The sequence below is a fragment of the Lactuca virosa genome, chromosome 4 (genome assembly GCF_052849685.1).
Source record: "Lactuca virosa cultivar CGN04683 chromosome 4, Lactuca_virosa_CGN04683_v6, whole genome shotgun sequence".
NCBI lineage: Eukaryota > Viridiplantae > Streptophyta > Magnoliopsida > Asterales > Asteraceae > Lactuca > Lactuca virosa.
Window position 1 is genome coordinate 218,479,173 of NC_136429.1, and position 20,305 is coordinate 218,499,477.

General features: G+C 34.0%; 3 protein-coding genes across 4 annotated transcripts; all 3 read left to right on the plus strand.

Annotated features, from left to right (window-relative positions):
• The first annotated feature begins 9,953 nt into the window (after nt 1–9,953).
• On the plus strand, nt 9,954–15,156 carry LOC145108006 (Amino acid dehydrogenase family protein). 2 transcript variants are annotated; one of them, XM_079044985.1, is made up of 16 exons: nt 9,954–10,301; nt 11,234–11,872; nt 12,044–12,173; nt 12,436–12,637; nt 12,718–12,804; nt 12,904–12,963; nt 13,049–13,135; nt 13,245–13,316; nt 13,430–13,485; nt 13,595–13,680; nt 13,811–13,901; nt 13,996–14,153; nt 14,236–14,327; nt 14,425–14,499; nt 14,730–14,803; nt 14,883–15,156. In XM_079044985.1, the coding sequence occupies exons 2-16, from the start codon at nt 11,317–11,319 to the stop codon at nt 14,956–14,958; spliced, it is 1,902 nt and encodes a 633-aa protein (XP_078901111.1). In that variant the 5' UTR covers nt 9,954–10,301; nt 11,234–11,316; the 3' UTR covers nt 14,959–15,156. The 2 variants fall into 2 exon arrangements, with proteins under 2 accessions (XP_078901111.1, XP_078901110.1); XM_079044984.1 differs by having other exon boundaries at nt 9,955–10,301; nt 11,277–11,872.
• An 893-nt stretch (nt 15,157–16,049) lies between these two features.
• On the plus strand, nt 16,050–16,742 carry LOC145105612 (uncharacterized). The gene has a single exon (XM_079042705.1). The coding sequence runs from the start codon at nt 16,050–16,052 to the stop codon at nt 16,740–16,742; it is 693 nt and encodes a 230-aa protein (XP_078898831.1).
• A 2,179-nt stretch (nt 16,743–18,921) lies between these two features.
• Nucleotides 18,922–20,059, plus strand: LOC145108007 (large ribosomal subunit protein eL28y-like). Its single transcript, XM_079044986.1, has 4 exons — nt 18,922–19,035; nt 19,132–19,292; nt 19,508–19,671; nt 19,775–20,059. Exons 2-4 carry the CDS (start codon nt 19,145–19,147, stop codon nt 19,913–19,915), a joined length of 453 nt encoding a protein of 150 aa, XP_078901112.1. The 5' UTR covers nt 18,922–19,035; nt 19,132–19,144; the 3' UTR covers nt 19,916–20,059.
• Nucleotides 20,060–20,305: the final 246 nt, after the last annotated feature.

Here is a 20,305-nt window from a genome sequence, read left to right on the forward strand (position 1 = left end):
GCTTGCTGCAACACCACAGTCACTCCCAAGCACATGTTGGTCATGTCTCGAATAAATATAGTTGATCAGGCTATATTGACCCTAGACATGATTACATAACTGCCCAGGTTTAACCACAGTGTCCAACATCCAAATACTTTTGTTTTATTCTACCTATGACTCTGGTTCTGTTATGTATGCATACTTTTATACTTCTTATAAAATACTTATATTTTAAAAGTATACTTTTAGTTCAGAGCGCTTTAGCCCCTTAGCGTTTATAGTTGTATACCATGTAAGGTTCGGTATACTTAGTTCACTATAAACAAGACCTCGTATACCAATCTGTCACACCCCCAAACCGGAACGGCGAAAACGTTCGGGGGTGGATGACGTCATGTGTAGTATCACAACAATTGTATCATAGCAATCACAGTAAACACAACCATTACATTGAATACATATATGAAAAAGGTTTACATCTGTTTTAGTTTTGTTTGTATGATTGGATTACTACTAGATGTATTGTATGATGAATTTTGTATGAAAAACCTCTGTGTGGAATGTTCTGTTTGAAAACCTTGGTTACTACCAGCATGTATGGTAGTTTTATTCCTCATAACGAAACCATGTGTTTTTCCATAATTATACTCAATAATCATTGTTCATGTATGGTATATTACTACGTAAATATATCGTTGTTATCTACATTGCGAGCTTTATGACCATACTAAACTTGATACGGCGCGAATCAGGCACCAGTATCCTTTGTGACTTTGTCACCCGTAGACCTGCCGGTCCTACTGTAGCTAGCAGTAAGGTGCGGGATAGTCAGTCCCGTATAGATCTATACACAAAAATCACGCTCTCCTTCGAGGAGACTCTGGATCATAAGGGGTAGTCCTCCACTTAGTTATGTTTGTAAGCGCCCAAGGACGTGTCTCCAATTAGATTAACGACTTTACAAGTAATAATACAGAAAAACCCTTTTTATAAATAACCGAAAGGTTGATAAAGGATAAGTTTGTAAACTGTTTAATGAACTCCCAAACTATACCTAATATAGTTTGTGTGTTTGTATATGTATAACCTTGTATGAATTCCCAAACTATACCTAATATAGTTTGTGTGTTTGTATATGTATAACCTTGTATGAATTCCCAAACTATACCTATTATAGTTTGTGTGTTTGTATATGTATAACTTTGTATTGATCTAAAAACTGTGCGGTTAACTTGTAAGTTGCAAATATCCCTTATGCTCAGCATAATACAGAAGGGATAAAATATCTAAATATTTTGTAAAACTGTAGAAACTATGTGTTTGTATTGATTGCATCCGTTTTAAGTTTATTGAAATCCTTTTGTATAAATTTCATAAAATCATTTATGTTTGGCTTGTATTCCCCCCCTGAAAACATTAAAAACTCGGAAAAATGTAGGGGTATGAACTCACCTCGAGTGAGTGGTTAGTATGAAAGATCGATATGAGATGCCGAATGTCAAGTGAAGCCACGAACACAATTGGATCCTATTTAACATGTAATAACACATATAGGAGTCAAATTAGGGTATTTCACTACTAGACATGATAGGAAACCACTCTAGGGACTTGGAAACACTTAAACTAAGTGTTTTAATCGCATATGATTCAATAAGGAAGGTGTACGGCCACCCTAAGGGTGTGTACGACCATGAGTGTACGGCCCATGAGTGTACGGCCGTACACTCATGAAGAAGTGTGCGTTTGAGGTGTTTTCAAGGTCCTAACTCGCATCAAGGAAGTGTTATAGGTCCCAAGCTTAGTTGTAATGAAAGTTTGAGGCCAATAATGATCATCACAGTGGGTTTACGGCCCTATGGGGTGTGTGCGGCCGTACAAGGGGTGTGCGGCCATACACCCTTCATGTTCATGCCAATTTTTTCGACTTTAAGGTGAATCAAGGCTAGGATCAAAGGTTTAGCATGTCCAACTAGCTGATAGGGGCCAAACTCTCACTTTGGAGGGCCTTTAAGGTGTACGACCAACCTTACGAAGGTGTGCGGCCGTACTCCTTCAAAGGATAAAGAACATGATGAAACTTGAAGAGTCAAGGCTTCAATCAAGAGGTCTTCAAGTATAACAAGCTAAAGGATGGAATACTTACGTTTTTGAAGCCTTGGAGGGTTCACGGTTGAAGAAACTTGAGAGAAAATGGAGTGGTGTGCAGCCAAGGGAAGAAAGGAATTAAGGGAGTGAGGTCTACTCATATATATAGGGGTGGGTGACCCACCACCTTGAGTGTGCGGCCATGAGGGGGTGTACGGCCATGTACGGTCGTACACTCCTCCTAAAGGAGTGTATGGCCCGAATTACTACTTTACGACTTTGATAACTCATCCCTAAACTCAACCTTGGTTGCACTTAAGCTTAGAACACTTAAACGAACCCTAAATAGTGCTAAAAGATAACAGAAACGAGTTTAACATTGATTGAATTGAATAGTTGTACAAGATAGGAGTTTCGGGTTGTCACAGTAGGTGGGGCCCGTTATGTGATATGTTGGTATGTGGTATATTGGAGAACTCACTAAGCTTTGTGCTTACGGTTTTCAATTTACATTTCAGGTACTTCCGGTTCCAAGGGGAAGAGCTTAGGGCTGACTGTATCGTACACACCATGGGGATTCCGCGTTTGACATTACTCTGATTTTGATACATTTGATACATCGATTTTGTTGAGATGTATGGATGATGTTTGAAAATACTATTTTATCTATTATAAAAACGAAATTTTTGGGACCATGTTTTCGAATGTTACAGCATGAGTACGCCCGGCGTACCCATCTAGTACGCCCAACGTACGACCTTTAGACAAGCTATAAATAGAGGCGTAAATCACTTGTTTTTCTCACATCTTTCTCACACTTCTCTTCCAAACACCCCCAAAGACTCAAGGCTTTTCTCTAGCCCTTCCTAGGTGTTAGAGGCGAGTCCCGGAGCGCTAGAAGGCTCCGAAAAAAAGAGCTTTTGGCTCAGGAGTTCTGCCCGTGTAGAGCCCGGTTCTTCACTAAACTCCCTTGTAAGTGAATTATGCTTACCCTACTTTAAGTATAACTTATGTTTAAGTTCATTGTCGTTATTATGAACCTATAAACAATATATGTGCTAAGTATTATAAGTTATACAAAGTGTTATAATACCTTTTAACTACTCGCGGTATGGGGAATCTGGTTTGAAGGTCCGCATAGGGTTGTTGGATTTCAGAACAACTTAAATGCCAAAATGGTCCTGCCCTCCGGTGTTTCATGTCTGGCCCCTATCTGTACATAGTAGTTGAAAAGTATTGTTTAACACTTATATAATACAAGAAAAACAATATTACCTAGACTAATAATTAGTCGCAATAAATATTATACTAAGATCTAGTGATAATGATACTAGGTTTCATCAAAGGAAAATAAAATTGTTAGAAGCGAAGCGCTGCCCGAGTTTGGAGTCATCGCTTTAACAAGTCAGTGCATAGTTACTTTCATCTTACACATAGATATGAAGTATTTAATATAAATTATGTGCTATGTGTATAGATTATCTATGTTCTTGATATCTATGTTGGATGAACAAAATATACATGTTTTATTCGATTTAAATTGTATACGTATTTTATACCTATAATTATGATGGGTAAAGATGGGTAGATGAATGATGAGAAATAAAAGATGATATAGATGATGAGTGGTGGAAGATGATGAGAATCCTTGACTTAAACGATGGTCCAGTCATCTAGCAGAGTATAGATAACGACCACAGACTATTCTAGACAGTCCAGTGGAACGCTAGCTGGCTCGTAACCTTTAGGTGTTTTTGAACTATGTGTTCACCAGATTTACTCTAAAAACTTTGGCAGTTATGGACTTAGTGCCTTATGAATGGACGTTGGCAGCTATGGATTTAATGCCCTATAAATGATCATTGGTAGCTATGGACTTAGTGCCTTACAAATAAACGTTGGCAGCTATGGATTTAGTGCCTAATAGATAACATCGGAAATTATGAACTTAATGCTTGTTAGATAAACCCTGGCAGCGATGGACTTCGTGCCTATTCCTTAGGACAATCCTTAGGAATGAATGAATGAAGGATAGATGATTCTTAGGGTAGATCATTAAGAATAAAGAAGATAATGGGGATGAGTAGTTGGGTTAATTGTTTGATGATTAAACATACTTATATTATTGTGGATTGAAAACCTTATGTACTCACCAGGTTTCCCAACCTGACTCACTCAGTTTATTTGTATCACAGGTGTCGATACGAAGCTACATTACACTGAGAGATTAAAGGAGATGTAAATCATTAGTGTAAATGAATGCAAGGTCTGTTTATGCTTATGTTTCTGTATTGATGATGACATCCCAATGTTTAATATAAAAAAAATACATTTCTTCGGAAATGCTTTGATAATATCTTTATCATGTTTTCTGGGAACAAATTTTGCAATATTATTCTTTAAAATGGATACTTTGACTTTTAAATAACCATAAACAATTTTTTTTAAATGACAGTGAATTTGGGGATGTCATAATGCTAACAAACTACATTTTGGACAATGACTTTACACAAAGGTCCTAGATCTAATATATGTTGGATAAAACTTTTAACCTTTGGATAATACTACATTATACAAGATTATATCCTAGTTATAAGAGTATATTTACACATATTAGTATTTTCAAACGAAGTATACAAGTTTGACTCCTTTATATGCATGTTAGATAAGATTTCTAAGTCTAGATCTAATATATGTTGGATAAAACTTTTAACCTTTGAGTAATACTCATCATACATGTTTATGTTCTAGTTATAAAAATATATACATACATTCGTATTTTCAAAGGAGGTACACAAGTTTCGTTCCTTCATATACATAATTTTCTAAGTTTAGATCTATTTTATGATGGATAATACCTTTATCCATTCTATAATACTATTACACATTGGATAACTGCAAACCAACAATTTTAACAAAATTCTAACTTTGAAAGATTAAAACTTTGTGTTTGCACATTGGATAAAACTATTACCCCTTGGATAATACCATTATCCATTGGGTAATACTATTTCACATTGGGTAACCAACACACATTTAGAACAATACATTGAACATGGAAAAGCTTTGATTTCATTTACAACGTAGAATAACATACTTTCGACGGGTTACGTGAGACATTTCTTCAACCATTATGCTAAGTCACGATCTTATAATCGTTAAATCTTAAATGAGCGGGAGAGAAAATCCATGATGGATTACTACGTTCATGTTAAAAGGTAAAGATACCCGAACGTGGATTCCCCAAAACTCGTGTATGCTTGGATCATGTATTACATTGCATATCATTGTATATTACATGAAAAATATGTTTATGAACTTCTGCTCATTGAAAATTACTTCAAATGAATTGGAATATAATTGAAAATAAGAAAATGTTTTTGTGTATAAAACCTATGTATCTCACGAGACGAAATTCTTACATGTTCTAATTTATGTGACATGTATCCTATGTACGATTTACTTATTAGTGGATAGAAGTATAGAAGTCCTACAAGACTTTTACATTTAGAAAATGATGACCATATGATAGATAGTTCCCGAGACAGTATAGTTATTCCATGATATTGAGGGATATTAAATTTTAGGTTTAGTGAGATCTCATACAAATTATGTAATATAGTTTTAATTGTCATATGTTTTTGTTTAGCATGATTCTTATACTTTTTCATGTTTGGGATGATTCGGTTGCAACTGAATCATGCTTCATCCTATATTTAAGATATCCCGGTCGTGGATAAAAATAAATGTGGTGTTACAGATTATGCTTGTAGTAGTGCACATAGGAGATCGAGTGGGTTAGTTTATTTATGGAACCCTTTAGTTTTTCGTAAGCCATATGTCATGTGTATTTACAATATGATCATTGTTGAAGGAGAATGAGTATTTTGTAAATTCATATGCTACATGATAAACATTTATGCTTTGAGATGATTTTGCTAAATGTTTGCTCTAGAATTCAATTTTGATGTTTATGAGACAACACACAAACTATTATATGATGTTTGGTTACTTCAATGAAGTAAGGGAGCCGGTTGAGAGACTTGGTTTTGCGTTCTCTCAAAATTCAGCTAATCATTGTAATGATTTTATTATGCAAGAGGTTTTACACGATGTAAAAATGAGGATGGGGGTTCTTTTATGAGAATTAGTTCGAATAGGAAAAAAACTAAGTAAACTTGACAAAGATTTGGTGGATGAGTTACTTGAAATTTTCCATAATATTATTTGACTAAGCAATTACTAGTTTTGTATCAGATCATCGATTGACTATCTTGATGAACATGATTAGTGACTATGGAGTTATTCCATTCAAGATCTATAACTCTTCGATGGATATTGAATGCTTTGATGGATCGTAATATATATATATATATATATATATATATATATATATATATATATATATATATATTACTATTAAAAAAATTATTGCACGAACCATTCATATAAATGTTTTAAAATCACCTTAATGTATTCATTATAAACCACTTATCATAATTAATTAGTATTGTTAACTAAATTTAAATATTATTATTTTATGTTTAAATAGAGATTTTATTTTTATTTTTACATTGATTTAACATTAATTAATTAATTTATAATCATTACTAAAAATAAAACTGAAAAATCATTAGAATTTCAAATACATGTGGTGAAAAGAAAAATGTCTCTTTTATAGAATAGTATAGAGTATAGTTATATATAGATATATAGATTTATTTATTTATTTATTTTCATTTAAGTTTCTTTTAAATCCTTGTAATTAATTAAAGTTCTAATTAATCCCATTTTAATTAATTTAATCGCTTAAATATTATACTATTACATTTTCATCATTTTGTTCATTTTGTTCATCAAAATAATTATTTGTAACATTTTTACTCTTCCTAAATTCTGAAATTCCTAACCCTAAAGTGCAGGTGTCACATTAGGTATCCAAGTTGGTGAAAAATATGGCTAGAGTTCAAGATTTGAGAAAATTGGTGGATTAGTATTAGAAAAAAAAACTTTCTAAATGGAAACTTAATATGTTCTCTACATGCTGTCGATCCATGCTCATGTCTTGGTTCTTGGATAAATAGGAACTTATTTATGTATTTTTTTCGATTTTCCGTGCGGGTAAAAAAATACTCCTTGAAGCGCTTAAAGTCATTTTTTGGGGGGATGAGATGATGAGTCTTGAGTCTTGACAAATGTGTTGGACTAAATGAGATCTCTTGGCTGAAAAAGGAAATAAAGGGATTGATATTGGTGGGGTTGAGTCGTTCAATTTGACATTGATTCATAAATCAAGATTAAGATTCATTACAAAAGAAGGTGTGTTATGGGTTAATGTTGTGCAAGCTTTACACAATAAGGATGGTGGTTTTCGGTCTGGTGAGTCTTGGGTTCGAGGATCCAGAGTTTGGCCTCGGATTGTTATGTCAATTCGTAAAATGAATGAAAATGAATTCTTTTATTGTTTACCCTAAGAAAACTGGGTATCGGTGATAAAATGAAATTATGGATCGGTCTGTGGGTTGGAGATATCACTTTAAAAAATCGATTTCATAGAACTTTAGCATTAAAGACTAATAAGGAGTGTTTGATTAGAAGTAGAAAGGATAATAACTTGTGGAGTTGTAGATGGAGGCGTAGTGTTCACGGTGGTATTGAGAACATACAACTACATGGCTTGTTGGAGCTCATTTACGGCTTTTTCGAGATTAGGGTGGATGATAGATGGGTTGGGGTTTAGACATGTCATCTGATTTCATGGTTAAAGATACTAGAAAGTTTATTAGAATCTACTAATGGTGAAACAAGGTGGAATTGTTTCATGTAGCAAAAAATAAACATTATAGTTTGGAGGGTTTTGGTGAACTGGCTTCCTACATAACAAAACTTGGTTGATAAAACAGTTGATGTGGCTTCGGTCTTATATCTCGTATGTTCTGAGCATGTGGAAAATATTGCATTTGTTTGTCAAGTGTGAAGTCGCAACTCACACGTGGACTGCTATTACTCGGTAGGTAGATTTCGGGTTACCTTATTGGGATTCGATCTCGGCCATTTTTGAGTGGGTGGATTCGTTGCATTTATTGAGCACAAAAAAAGTTACAGTGGTTGCTATTATGATGACTACTTTGTGTGATATGGAAGTTTTGAAATGACATTATCAATATATTATTGATTATGTGTGTGTGATTTGCTAATTAGAATCGTAACTAGTCATAAAGTCCATTGCTAATTTATTGTTTACCCTAAGAAAACTGGGTATCAGTGATAAAACAAAATTTTGGATCGATCTGTGGGTTGGAGATATCACTTTAAAAAATCAATTTCATAGAACTTTAGCATTAGATACTAATAAGGAGTGTTTGATTAGAGGTGGAAAGGATAATAACTTGTGGAATTGTAGATGGAGGCGTAGTGTTCACGGTGGTATTAAGAACATACAACTACATGGCTTGTTGGAGCTCATTTACGACTTTGTCGAGATTAGGTTGGAGGATAGATGGGTTGGGGTTTAGACAGGTCAACTGATTTCATGGTTAAAGATACAAGAAAGTTTATTAGAATCTACTAATGGTGAAACAAGGTGGAATTGTTTCATGTAGCAAAAAATAAACATTATAGTTTGGAGGGTTTTGGTGAACTCGCTTCCTACATAACAAAACTTGGTTGATACAACAATTGATGTGGCTTCGGTCTTATATCTCTTATGTTATGAGCATGTGGAATATTTATTGCATTTGTTTGTCAAGTGTGAAGTCACAACTCACAAGTGGACTGCTATTACTCGGTAGGTAGATTTCGGGTTTCCTTATTGGGATTCGATCTCGGCCATTTTTGAGTGGGTGGATTCATTGCATTTATTGAGCACAAAAAAAGTTACAGTGGTTGCTATTATGATGACTACTTTGTGTGATATGGAAGTTTTGAAATGACATTATCAATCTATTGTTGATTATGTGTGTAGAATCGTAAACTAGTCATAAAGTCCATTGTAATCCCCCACCACCCTCTAACCCATTGGTAGTGTGGTATATACTATTAAATTAAATTATAAGTAGAAGAATATTTATTCCACAAAAGTTAAAATACAAAAGTAACATCAATTATTTGTATTAAGTGAATAACAAAAAGTTTTTCATTATAATAATAAAAATAATACCAATAATTGCATTACACTACATAAACAATATACATATGCATCTACAATATATATGAGATATTCATAGCTGCCATATAGTTATTTGAGTTGTATTTTTATTATAATAATGAGATCGATAATTTTTATATAAAAAACGCTAATAATTGTCAATATTAATAGTTTTTGTTAAGTAAAAATGCAACCAAATTGGTTTTATCTCAATATGTTATGTTTCATGCTTTCTCCATTCGTGGACTTATAAAAATGTATGAATAAAAATCGTTTGAATAAAGATGTCTGTATCAATATAGATTGTATTCTTTTATAGAAGGCAAATAAAAATATATTTTAATTATTAATATGTGAATGTTTTCATGTAATTTTATTATTTTAACATGATAAACAGTTAACCACCATAAGAAAAATAACAAATAATTTGATTCGATAAATTATCTAATTTTATATGTTTTTCTAACTTGGCAAAAAGACATGACTTAATGAGAAAATCCAAGATATTCTCCAATTTCTTACCTGGGCCTAAAATTTACATAGTTATTCCTTGTCTTACTTATACACCTCATTTATCTGAATGCAAATTTTGTTTTAGATTTTGTAAATATTATTTAAAAGAAAAATTAAATATCCTCCTTTAAAATTCTGTAAATCCCCAATTGACATTTGACTTTGTAATAAGTTTTTAGGGCAACTGAACTGAATATCATGTGTTTTTGATGAAAGTAAACCATTCATCTTCAGTTTTCACATATATCCCCATTTCTTTCTACTTCTTTTTACTACTTCCATATTCTTTCTTCTACTTCGTCCTTCTATTTTCAGCTCTGTTTCCTTGTATAACCCCACTTTCTACTTTCTTCCCTAACCCAATAGATCATTACACAACAAGAAGTTACCATCTTTCTTTTCAATTTTCATACATTATCTAGGGTTCATGTATCTTTTAGTTCGTACACATGCTTATACCTCTCAATTTCTTATGATCGAAGCCGAAGAAAATGTATGATCAAGGTCCTAAATACGCAGTTCACCCTTTTCATTAGGTACACATACATCACTCATGAAGTCAAACCATAGTACGGTAAGTCCCCAAATTCGGTTTATTCGTATAAGTTAATTTGTTTGCGATACTAGTTGTTAATTGGAAGGAAGTGAGAATCGATTGGGTATGAATCCTGAACTGGGTGGATATTGAAATTGTACCTGAAGATATGATTAGGGTTTATGCAATTGTTTGTTTTGATTCATAATATTTTCTATGTGAGAGTTTAAATGGACTGAAATTGTCTCTGGATGTTTCGATTTTGAAATATGATTGAGAAAAGTTAGAAGAATGGGGATCAATTATAAGATGGATCAATGATATGTGTTGCCAATTAATGTAAAACCATAGGATATGGTTAGATAAATGAAAAGTTCAGATTTTTATTCTATAATCAAAGTTAGTTTGAGCTTGTTTTGCTTGGTTTTTGGATAATATTGAATAATCAGTTATAATAAAGAGTGCAGCATGAGGCAGCGTTTGGATGTGGTTTAGTGGTTTGAAGATGTGATAGTCACTTTTGATAATGATGAGTGTTTGGAAAATCTGATCATTTAAGGAAGTAATAGATAAATTAAAGATATATAAGGTATATTACTCTACTGTGTGATGATCTGTTTTGCTGCAGCTAGTATCAAATTGATTACTTGACTCCTAAATAATTAGATTATCATAGGCAGAAGTAGGTTACCAAACACTAAAAACTAATACCTTAATTGATACAAATGATAGGTTCAATGGATTAGCTTTGGCACCCGATTTTTCTAATTGAAAAGGTGGATAACATAGAAATAGGGGATATCAAATAATCACTTTCAAAACACATTCATAGCTTACAACCAGTGAATACATTATACATCCATTCAGTTTAGTAAAAAGGGTCTACTTTTGTACTCTTTTCAATGTTCATGTAGCTTGATTATGATAATTTTCTCTATGATTAATTCCATATGCATATAAAATGTTTCCAGATCTTCATTTAGCTAAAAAGATTGTATCTTTTCACTTATCCAGAGGTAAGAAAACCGAGTGTGGATCACAATTGTGATGCTGAATGTTGCTTCCAGTTGTTGGGTTAGAGATGAATTCTGCAATGGATGACATCAGCATGATTCAACAACGCCATCATCTTGTGGTTCGTGAACTCGGTGGAGAAATTGATTTAGAAATTGGGCCTGGTGATGATGACCCTTCATTTTCCCACACCCCTTTAATTACAGTTCCACCACAAGAATCTTCAGCTGATGATCATGAAGAAAACAAGAACATGGCAATTGTGTCCCACCTTCAAAGTGAAGATCAAGAACTATTGAAATCACTTCCAGCTAAAAGAAAGAAGAAAGTGGTGAAAAGATGGAGAGAGGAATGGGCTGATACGTATAAATGGGCTTATGTTGATGTGAAAGAAGGGACAACAAGGATATTTTGCTCGATTTGTAGGGAGTATGGTAGGAAACATAGAAGAAATCCTTATGGAAATGAAGGGAGTAGAAATATGCAAATGAGTGCTTTAGAAGAACATAACAACAGTTTGCTTCATAAAGAGGCTCTTCGTCTCCAAATGGCTTCTAAAGATAAGATCATTGCTGATAAGCCCATATATGTAAAAGGTTGGTGCTGATTTTGTCTCTTAAATGAAAAAAAATATTAATTTATCAAAGTATATGTTGTAATGAGGACAATTTGAAAGTACAATGCTACAATTGGTTAAAATTTGTACCTTAATAAGAGCAAAATCGAAAGTAGATTGCTATTTCTTGATGGTTTAACTTCTATGACAGCTCTCATGTCAAAATCAGCTGGATCGATTGTTGAAGCTGCACTAAAAAGAGATCCAAATGAGCTTGAGTTCATACAGTCTGTGCAAGAAGTTATTCATGCTCTTGAAAGAGTTATTTCAAAAAACTCCGGGTGAGTTTGAGTTTGAGTTTTCTCATTTGATATTTAGAGTATTAGAGGTACCAATTTTGACCCATGTAACTAAAACGGGTCGATTTGGGTTTAAAATCCAATCCCTAAGAGGACACATGCGTACAATTACAAAAAAAAAAAAAACTTTAAAAGGGAAACAAACAAAACGCCCATAGTGTATTCAAATGCTTACACGCTCGTAAATTGTGTACAAAATTGAAAAAGGTGAATTACCCATTTTGACCTTGACCGATTACAACAGTTATGTGAACACAATGGAGCGATTGTTAGAGCCTGAACGCACGATTATCTTCCGAGTTCCATGGGTTGATGATAGAGGTGAAATGCATGTTAATCGAGGTTTTAGGGTTCAATTTAATCAGACATTGGGTCCATGTAGGGGAGGCCTTCGTTTCCACCCTTCTATGAACTTAAGTATTGCCAAGTTTCTCGGTTTCCAACAGGTACTAAACCCTAAACCCTAAACCCTAAACCAGGCATCCGATGATTTGACATTTTCTTTCTTTTATGTTTCATTGAAAAGACATTAAGAACTGCATTATCTCCTTATCGACTTGGAGGAGCATCAGGGGGAAGTGATTTTGATCCAAAAGGGAAAAGTGACAATGAGGTAGGTTATACTTATATAACTAGTGTCTTTAATCTTTATACAAAACTATAATTGTTATTAATAATTTTATTAACTTTTTTTGTAATTTATGTATGTAAGATTATGCATTTCTGCCAGAGCTATATGGATGAGCTCTATCGCTACATGGGTCCCGATAAGGTTCTTTTTTTTATTAATAAATCAATTATGTTTTCTAATTTTCATTTATTCTAAAAAATGTAATCTTTTTTTGTTGAAATATCAGGATCTTCCTTCAGAGGAGATGGGTGTTGGTACCCGTGAAATGGGGTTTCTTTATGGTCAGTATAGACGCCTAGCTGGACATTCTCAGGTGATGATTTGTTATTTTTATTTTATTGTTTTGTTTATTATAGCTATATAATTGGTTAAACTTATGTCTTAATAAAAAAATGTAATCTTTTTTTTATATGATTACACAGGGAAGTTTCACGGGCCCACGTCTTAATTGGTCTGGTTCTAGCTTGCGTACTGAAGCTATGGGTTATGGACTAGTAATCCTTCTTTCTCTCTCTCTCTCTCTCTAATTATGAGATTATGCAATTTGTTGCATTTATGAAGAAAATGGTTTGAGTTTGACTAGTCAACTTATGTTTTTTTTTTACAGGTTTTTTTTGCACAACTTATACTAGCAGACATGAATAAAGAACTCAAAGGACTAAGGTTTGACACCTAACTATACCATGATGCTATAAATTATAATATTATAATAAATACATGAAATTACATTGCTATTTCTTGCATTAAAATCTTTTTAATTTTGTGTTTCAAGATGTGTGGTTAGTGGGTCTGGAAAGATAGCAATGCATGTATTGGAGAAGCTCATTGCATATGGTGCTCTTCCCATCACTGTGTCAGGTAATTAAGCTTCAAGTTCTTGATTTCTAAAGATGAAAAAAAAATCGGGCAGGTTGGGCAGGTAGATAACAACTCAAAATGGAACTTTGGGCAGTTAGATAACAGTTAACAAGTCAAGAATTTTCTACAGATTCCAAAGGTTATTTAGTGGATGAAGATGGATTCGATTTCATGAAACTATCTTTCCTTAGAGACATCAAAGCACAACATAGAACTTTAAGGTTCTTATAATCGTATTCCTTTACAAAAACAACTTCATTTATGATTTATGATTTTTTCATATTTCTTTATTAACTTTTTATTTGTTATATTCAGAGATTATTCAAAAACTTATGCACGTGCTAAGTACTATGATGAAGCAAAACCTTGGAATGAAAGATGTGATGTTGCTTTTCCATGTGCTTCACAAAATGAGATTGACCATAATGATGCCATTACTTTGGTCAACTCTGGTTGTCGTATACTTATTGAAGGTAATCATTTTTTTTTCTAATTCTTTTGGGCCCCACATCTGTTACACATGACATGTCATCATGATTGATATGTGTTTTTTAGGTTCCAACATGCCATGTACACCTGAAGCCATGGATGTGTTGAAAGGGGCCAATGTTTTGATTGCTCCTTCCATAGCTGCTGGGACAGGAGGGGTATGCCTGTAATTTTACGTGTTATGATCTTATCTAAAATGGTATTCTACTTTCTTTGAATTGAATTTTTTAATCTTTTTGTATAAAAATTGTTCAGGTTGTTGCTGGTGAGCTTGAGCTAAAAGAATATAATTTGAACTGGGCACCCGAGGACTTTGAGTCTAAACTACAGGCAAGAAACAATTTCTCACTCTAATTTTTTTTCTTTATAGGGGCAATTTCGTCCAACTTATGTGAAAGTATAGGTCAACCTTTTAATATGCGAAATGACAAACAACCATTCTTTTCCCAATGAGAAAACTCGAAATGAAAATTGTTGGATTTATTATGAGATGTATGAAGTTTTAAGTTTTTTTTATTTTTATTTTTTATTTAAAATGTTGTTGAAAACAAAAATGGCAGGAAGCAATTAAACAGACGTACCAACGAGCTCTAAAAACAGCAGCTGAATTTGGTTATCAGAAAGAAAGTCCCGAGTAAGATATTTTATCAGTCAGTTCTGACTCAGTCAACAACTATCAAACAACCCCTAATTTATGTGTGTGTGTGTGTTAGGGCATTGATACATGGTGCAGTGATATCTGCATTTTTGACGATTGCGAGTGGGATGTCAGAGCAAGGATGTGTGTAGGTGGGACCGGTGACCCAACAAAACAGATATTGAATTATTGATGTGTACATAAAGAAAGTTGTAGGTGAAGATGAAGGTGAGGTTTGTTGTTTGTAGATGACATATTGTGTGTTTAAATTAAATTTAGTATTGGGTGAAAATGGTGGGCATAGTTGTAACTAATATAAGATAACTAATAAATTATCATGTGTTTTATAAGCTCCCGTTTAGGGTACATTTAAGTTGAGCATTCATTTAGACATTAAGCTTATTCCTATTCCTATTATTTTGATTTGTCACTTCTCTTATTAGCCTTCTAGGACTAATGATTCTGTGGCATCCAAGAAGGCATTAGGTGGAAACAATATTATTGCTTAATAGTCTCAAAACTTATTGCAAATACAAAGAGGATAATTTTATTTTTGAGAAAATGACAAAAAATAGTCGTAATTTAATTATTAATCAAATAATAGCAAAAAAAAATTAACATAATCTTAAATATAACCGCATATTTGGCAGGGGATCCATTGCGATTTGTAGTGGGCAATGGGCATTGTGAAATTCTATAAACGACGGCATTTAGCACCAAAAAACTTGTAAAATGGGTCACTGTGCAGTCTCACTATTAACTGTGAAATGAAAAAAAAAATACTGTTTTTTTAGCATTGCTAGATTTGCATTGTGTATACTATGAAATTGTTCATTTTAATTTACCAAATTCATGATTTTTTTTTTAATCAAGAAGATATCATTTTTTTAAGTTTTTTTTTTTGTGTTACTAAGGCCGGACGGAGTGGAGAGCGGGGAAACCACGGGAAACGATCCCGCACGAAGAAACACCGCACCGGGGGTGCGGGAAAGGGAACGCGGGAAGAAGGTGGGGGGGGGGGGGGAGAGAGTCCCACTCTCTCTCTTCACATGATTGGCTGTTGCTTTTTTTTTCTTTTTTTATTTCAAACGGCTATATATATATATATATATATATATATATATATATATATATATATATATATATATTTTCTTTCCCTTTTCTTAACCTATAAATACTCAAACATTCTACCATTTTTTTTTAACCCATAACCTATATTTCTCTCCAAAAAATATTATTCAAAATGTTATTATCTTCATCATCCGATTCGACGGCTGTAGAGGAGGCTAAGTTTATCGGTTCCGTCATGGCGAAAACGGTTGCATACTATCAAAACCGATTATGCGAAACATCACGTGCACGATCTAACCTAAGAAAGCCGCCGTTGCGTAGAAATTACAAAGCCGGACACGATCGCCTTATAGAAGATTATTTTGCAGATGACGCCATCTACACTGTAAAGTTTCAACGTCGGTTCCGGATGAGGAAAGAACTATTCTTACGTATTGTTGGCGATTTGGAAGGCCGCTTTCCATATTTCCAATGGAAAATGGATGCAAAGCGGAAAAAAGGTTTCTCTCCCATTAAACAATGCACAGCTTCAATTCGTCAGCTAGCATACGGCATGAGCGCAGACAAATGGGACGAGTATTTTAGGATGTCAGAGCGTACCGTGCGGGAGTGTGTGTACAAGTTCTGCAAAGCGATCTGTTTGGTTTATAGGCAACGATATTTGCGCAAACCAACTATCAACGATATCCACCAATTGTACACGGTGCATGAAGGCAAGCATGGATTCCCTAGAATGCTAGGTAGTATCGATTGCATGCATTGGAGTTGGTCATTATGCCCCAATGCATGGCGTGGTCAGTACATGCGAGGCGACCACAAAGAGCCGACAATCATTCTAGAGGCTATCGCATCACATGATCTTTAGATATGACATGCATTCTTTGGTCCAGCTGGTGCAAACAATGACATCAATGTGCTAGACCAGTTGCCGGTATTCAACGATATCTACCTTGGAAAGTCGCACGATATACCTTTTTGAAGCAAATGGGGTAGCATATAAGCGTGGATACTATCTTACTGACGGTATATATCCTCCCTTATCTGTTTTTGTGAAATCGTTTACATGTCCTAACGACCCGAAAAGGAAAAAGTTTAAAGAGGCGCAAAAGTCAGCTAGGAAGGATGTGGAGCGAACATTTGGTGTACTTAAGAGATGTTGGCAAGTACTAACGGTCATGGCAAGGTCATATGAGGTGAAAAGGTTACAACACGTAATGTATGCATGTATCATATTGCATAATATGATTCTTGAAGACGAAGGAAGAGCGATATGCCGATACAACGAAAATGAAGTTTTGCCAAATGTCGAAGGAGTAGCCGTTGGTACACAAGAGTATAGGGTGAATAGAAGAGAAATACACAATCGCGACATTCATCACGCCCTTCGTGCTGATTTGGTGGAGCACATTTATAGGGCTCATATTCAGCCCCCGGTAGAGTTTTGTCACAATGATTTGTTTGACGAATCAGACGAGGATTCTGATATGTTCGTCGAGAGTGAAGATTCCGACGACGAGAGTGACGCTGGGGAGAATGATGCAGACGATCAAGGCGATGACGAAGACGATGAGGGCGATGACGAAGACGATGATTCCGAGTGACGTATTTTAGTTTAAATAAAATTAGGATATTAATTATGTTTTCTATGTTGTGGGTTGTTTGATTTTTTATTTTTTATTTTTATTTTATTTTTATTTTTTTTTTATTTTTCTACTTATTTAAATGTTAGGTTTAATGTAATTTTTATTTTAATTAATGAAATGCTTTTTATTTTTAATTAAATTTTATGTTTGATATTAATTTAAAAATTATAAATCATAAAAAAAATTAATTTTATTTAATAAAAAAAAAAGTGAGGGAATGGCTTCCCACCCATTCATTGGCTTTTAGGTGAGGGAAAGGAAAGTTGGGGAAATGAGGGTATGGCCCACAAAAAGTGAGGGAAGCTTCCCCCCACACCCTCCGGTCTAATATTGAAAGACTATTTTTGTATCAAAAATTATATTGCGCAAACAAAGTCTTAGGGCGAGATAGATTTTACAAAAAAATTAGTATAAAAATGAGGAAAAGTCAAAAAGATAAATATATATGGTATATATGGAGAACCGATGATAGTGCATTATCAAGAGGTTACGATTAAGAGTGACAAATCAGATAGTTGTTTTGTGTCTTTAGCTGACATGATATGATACAACAACTTTTATATAACACAAACATGACATGAAACGATGTTGTGTTTTGTTTTACTAACACGGAAACAAACCAATTAAAAACAAAGTGACCAACACAACAAACACGAAAAAGATCAAACAAACCTTTATTTTATTTAATTCAAAATTAATCTTACAAAACACGACAAGCATATGTTAATATCGGGTCGAATCTTGAACACGAACACGCCACGATATGATGTCGTGTTTGTACACTTGAGACGAACATGAACATGAACACGAACACAAATTCAAATTTCAATTTCGTCCCATTTTTCTTTTTATGTCATTTATTTTTGTCGTGTCGTGTCATGGATTGCACCCTAGTTACGAATTTTATAGACTAAATTACAAGCGCCATGATGAGAGCCTAGTGGTTGAGGAGTGAAATTTCACACAAGGTCCCTGATTCAAACTATGACACACTCAAAATATTGCTAATATTCTGCAATTAACATTCCACATAAACTACTCACAGATAATATGATTTACCATTTTTATAGACTAAATTACAAATAGAGTTGAAAGAGGCCACATTCAACAATTGACCTCCCACATAAGCTACTCAGAGATGATATAATTTACCATTTTTATAGAATAAATTACAAATAGAGTTGAAAGAGGCTACATTCTTTATAATTTAGTCATCTTTATATCAACGGTTTGAACTTTGAACATGGAATGCCAAAAATTCAAAAAGGAGTATTTTATTATACATGTAACAAGAATTTGGGCCTCATTCTCAAGTCCAAAAGTTAGCCCAGTCCAAAATTGGTCGTCTGAGTTTAAAATTGCAGAGGGGTTTAAGTGTAAATAATCAAAGTATGAGGATCTAAACTAAAACCAAGCTAGGGTTTTGATGGAGGCATATATAGAAGAATTACGTCTCTATGATCCGTCTTCAAGAACTCTCACAAGGGAAATCGCCGCCTTATCAAAACCCTAACGGTATGTAATCTCAGCTTTAGCTACGGCGAATTATGTTCGTACATTTTAGTTTGTTAGGTCGTTTGTATGTTGAATGTTATCGACTCTGATTTTCAGTGAAGTAGGAGCAATGGCGACAGTACCAGGGCAGCTGATATGGGAGATCTTAAAGAAGAACAACTCTTTTCTCGTTAAGGAGTTCGGCAATGGAAATCAAAGCGTTCAGTTTAGCAAAGAGCCTAACAATCTCTACAATCTCAACTCATACAAACACTCTGGTAATCATTTCATCAATCAATACTTTATTTTTCGTTTGCGATTTTCGCGCCAGGGTTTGCTCTCCATGATTTTTGTACACAGTTTTCTTCTAGAATTTGTTATTCTCTACCACTCACCATGAATCAAAATTGAGTTGCTTTTTGTCGCAACAATTTGGGGTTATTGATTTGAATGATAGATTTTTGCAGTATGTTTGTTTCTAATATACTTGTAGGACTAGCCAACAAGAAGACAGTCACTATTCAGCCAGCTGGTAAAGATCAATCTGTGTTGCTTGCAACGACTAAAACCAAGAAACAGGGAAAACCTGCAAGTTTGCTTAACAAATCCATTATGAAAAAGGAGTTCTACCGCATGGCAAAGGCAGTTTCAAACCAGGTAAACCCCATTTTGGAAAAAAAAACAGTCTGTATTTAGCTATTAACTGATTCTGCAGTTTATATGATCTGAGATCTGTATGATGCTGGTTTATTTTGAATAGGTGGGAGATAACTATTACAGGCCAGATTTGAAGAAGGCTGCACTTGCTAGGTTGAGTGCTGTTAGCAGGAGTCTTAAGGTCTCAAAATCTGGTGTGAAGAAGAAGAACAGGCAAGCTTACAAGGTTGGTGGTAGGAAATGAAGCTCCGATTTGATATTTTTATCATAATTATCTTGTTATTCTATCATATTACTATTTGGTTTGCATGAGGATAGTTAAATGTGCAACTCGATTTGGTTTACACCAATTTTCAGAATACAATTTTGATGGTTTTTGGCCTGGTTATGAAGTCTTTACACTATTTGATTTGTGCTTTTGTTTTCCAAAGGCAAGCAAATTGTTTGCTTTTTGTTTGGGTGACTTATGATGAAAACTAATGCTTATTATTTGTGAGGCATATGCCAGTCTTTTTTAAGCAGTTTTGTGTGTTGTTGGTGATTAGGGTTGTAAATGAATTGAACAAAACACAAATTAGGGTGGTAATTAGGGTTGTTCATGTGTGTGTTTATTTGAGTTTTTAAACATAAACAC

Excerpts from the sequence above, each read along its gene's own strand:
- LOC145108006 (XM_079044985.1), top strand. The coding sequence starts at position 11,317 with ATGTTGCTTCCAGTTGTTGGGTTAGAGATGAATTCTGCAATGGATGAC. Across the intron at positions 13,681-13,810 it reads TCTTCCCATCACTGTGTCAG|ATTCCAAAGGTTATTTAGTG; the intron begins GTAATTAAGCTT and ends AATTTTCTACAG. Across the intron at positions 14,500-14,729 it reads ACTTTGAGTCTAAACTACAG|GAAGCAATTAAACAGACGTA; the intron begins GCAAGAAACAAT and ends CAAAAATGGCAG.
- LOC145105612 (XM_079042705.1), top strand. The coding sequence starts at position 16,050 with ATGTTATTATCTTCATCATCCGATTCGACGGCTGTAGAGGAGGCTAAG.
- LOC145108007 (XM_079044986.1), top strand. The coding sequence starts at position 19,145 with ATGGCGACAGTACCAGGGCAGCTGATATGGGAGATCTTAAAGAAGAAC. Across the intron at positions 19,293-19,507 it reads CAACTCATACAAACACTCTG|GACTAGCCAACAAGAAGACA; the intron begins GTAATCATTTCA and ends ATATACTTGTAG. Across the intron at positions 19,672-19,774 it reads CAAAGGCAGTTTCAAACCAG|GTGGGAGATAACTATTACAG; the intron begins GTAAACCCCATT and ends TATTTTGAATAG.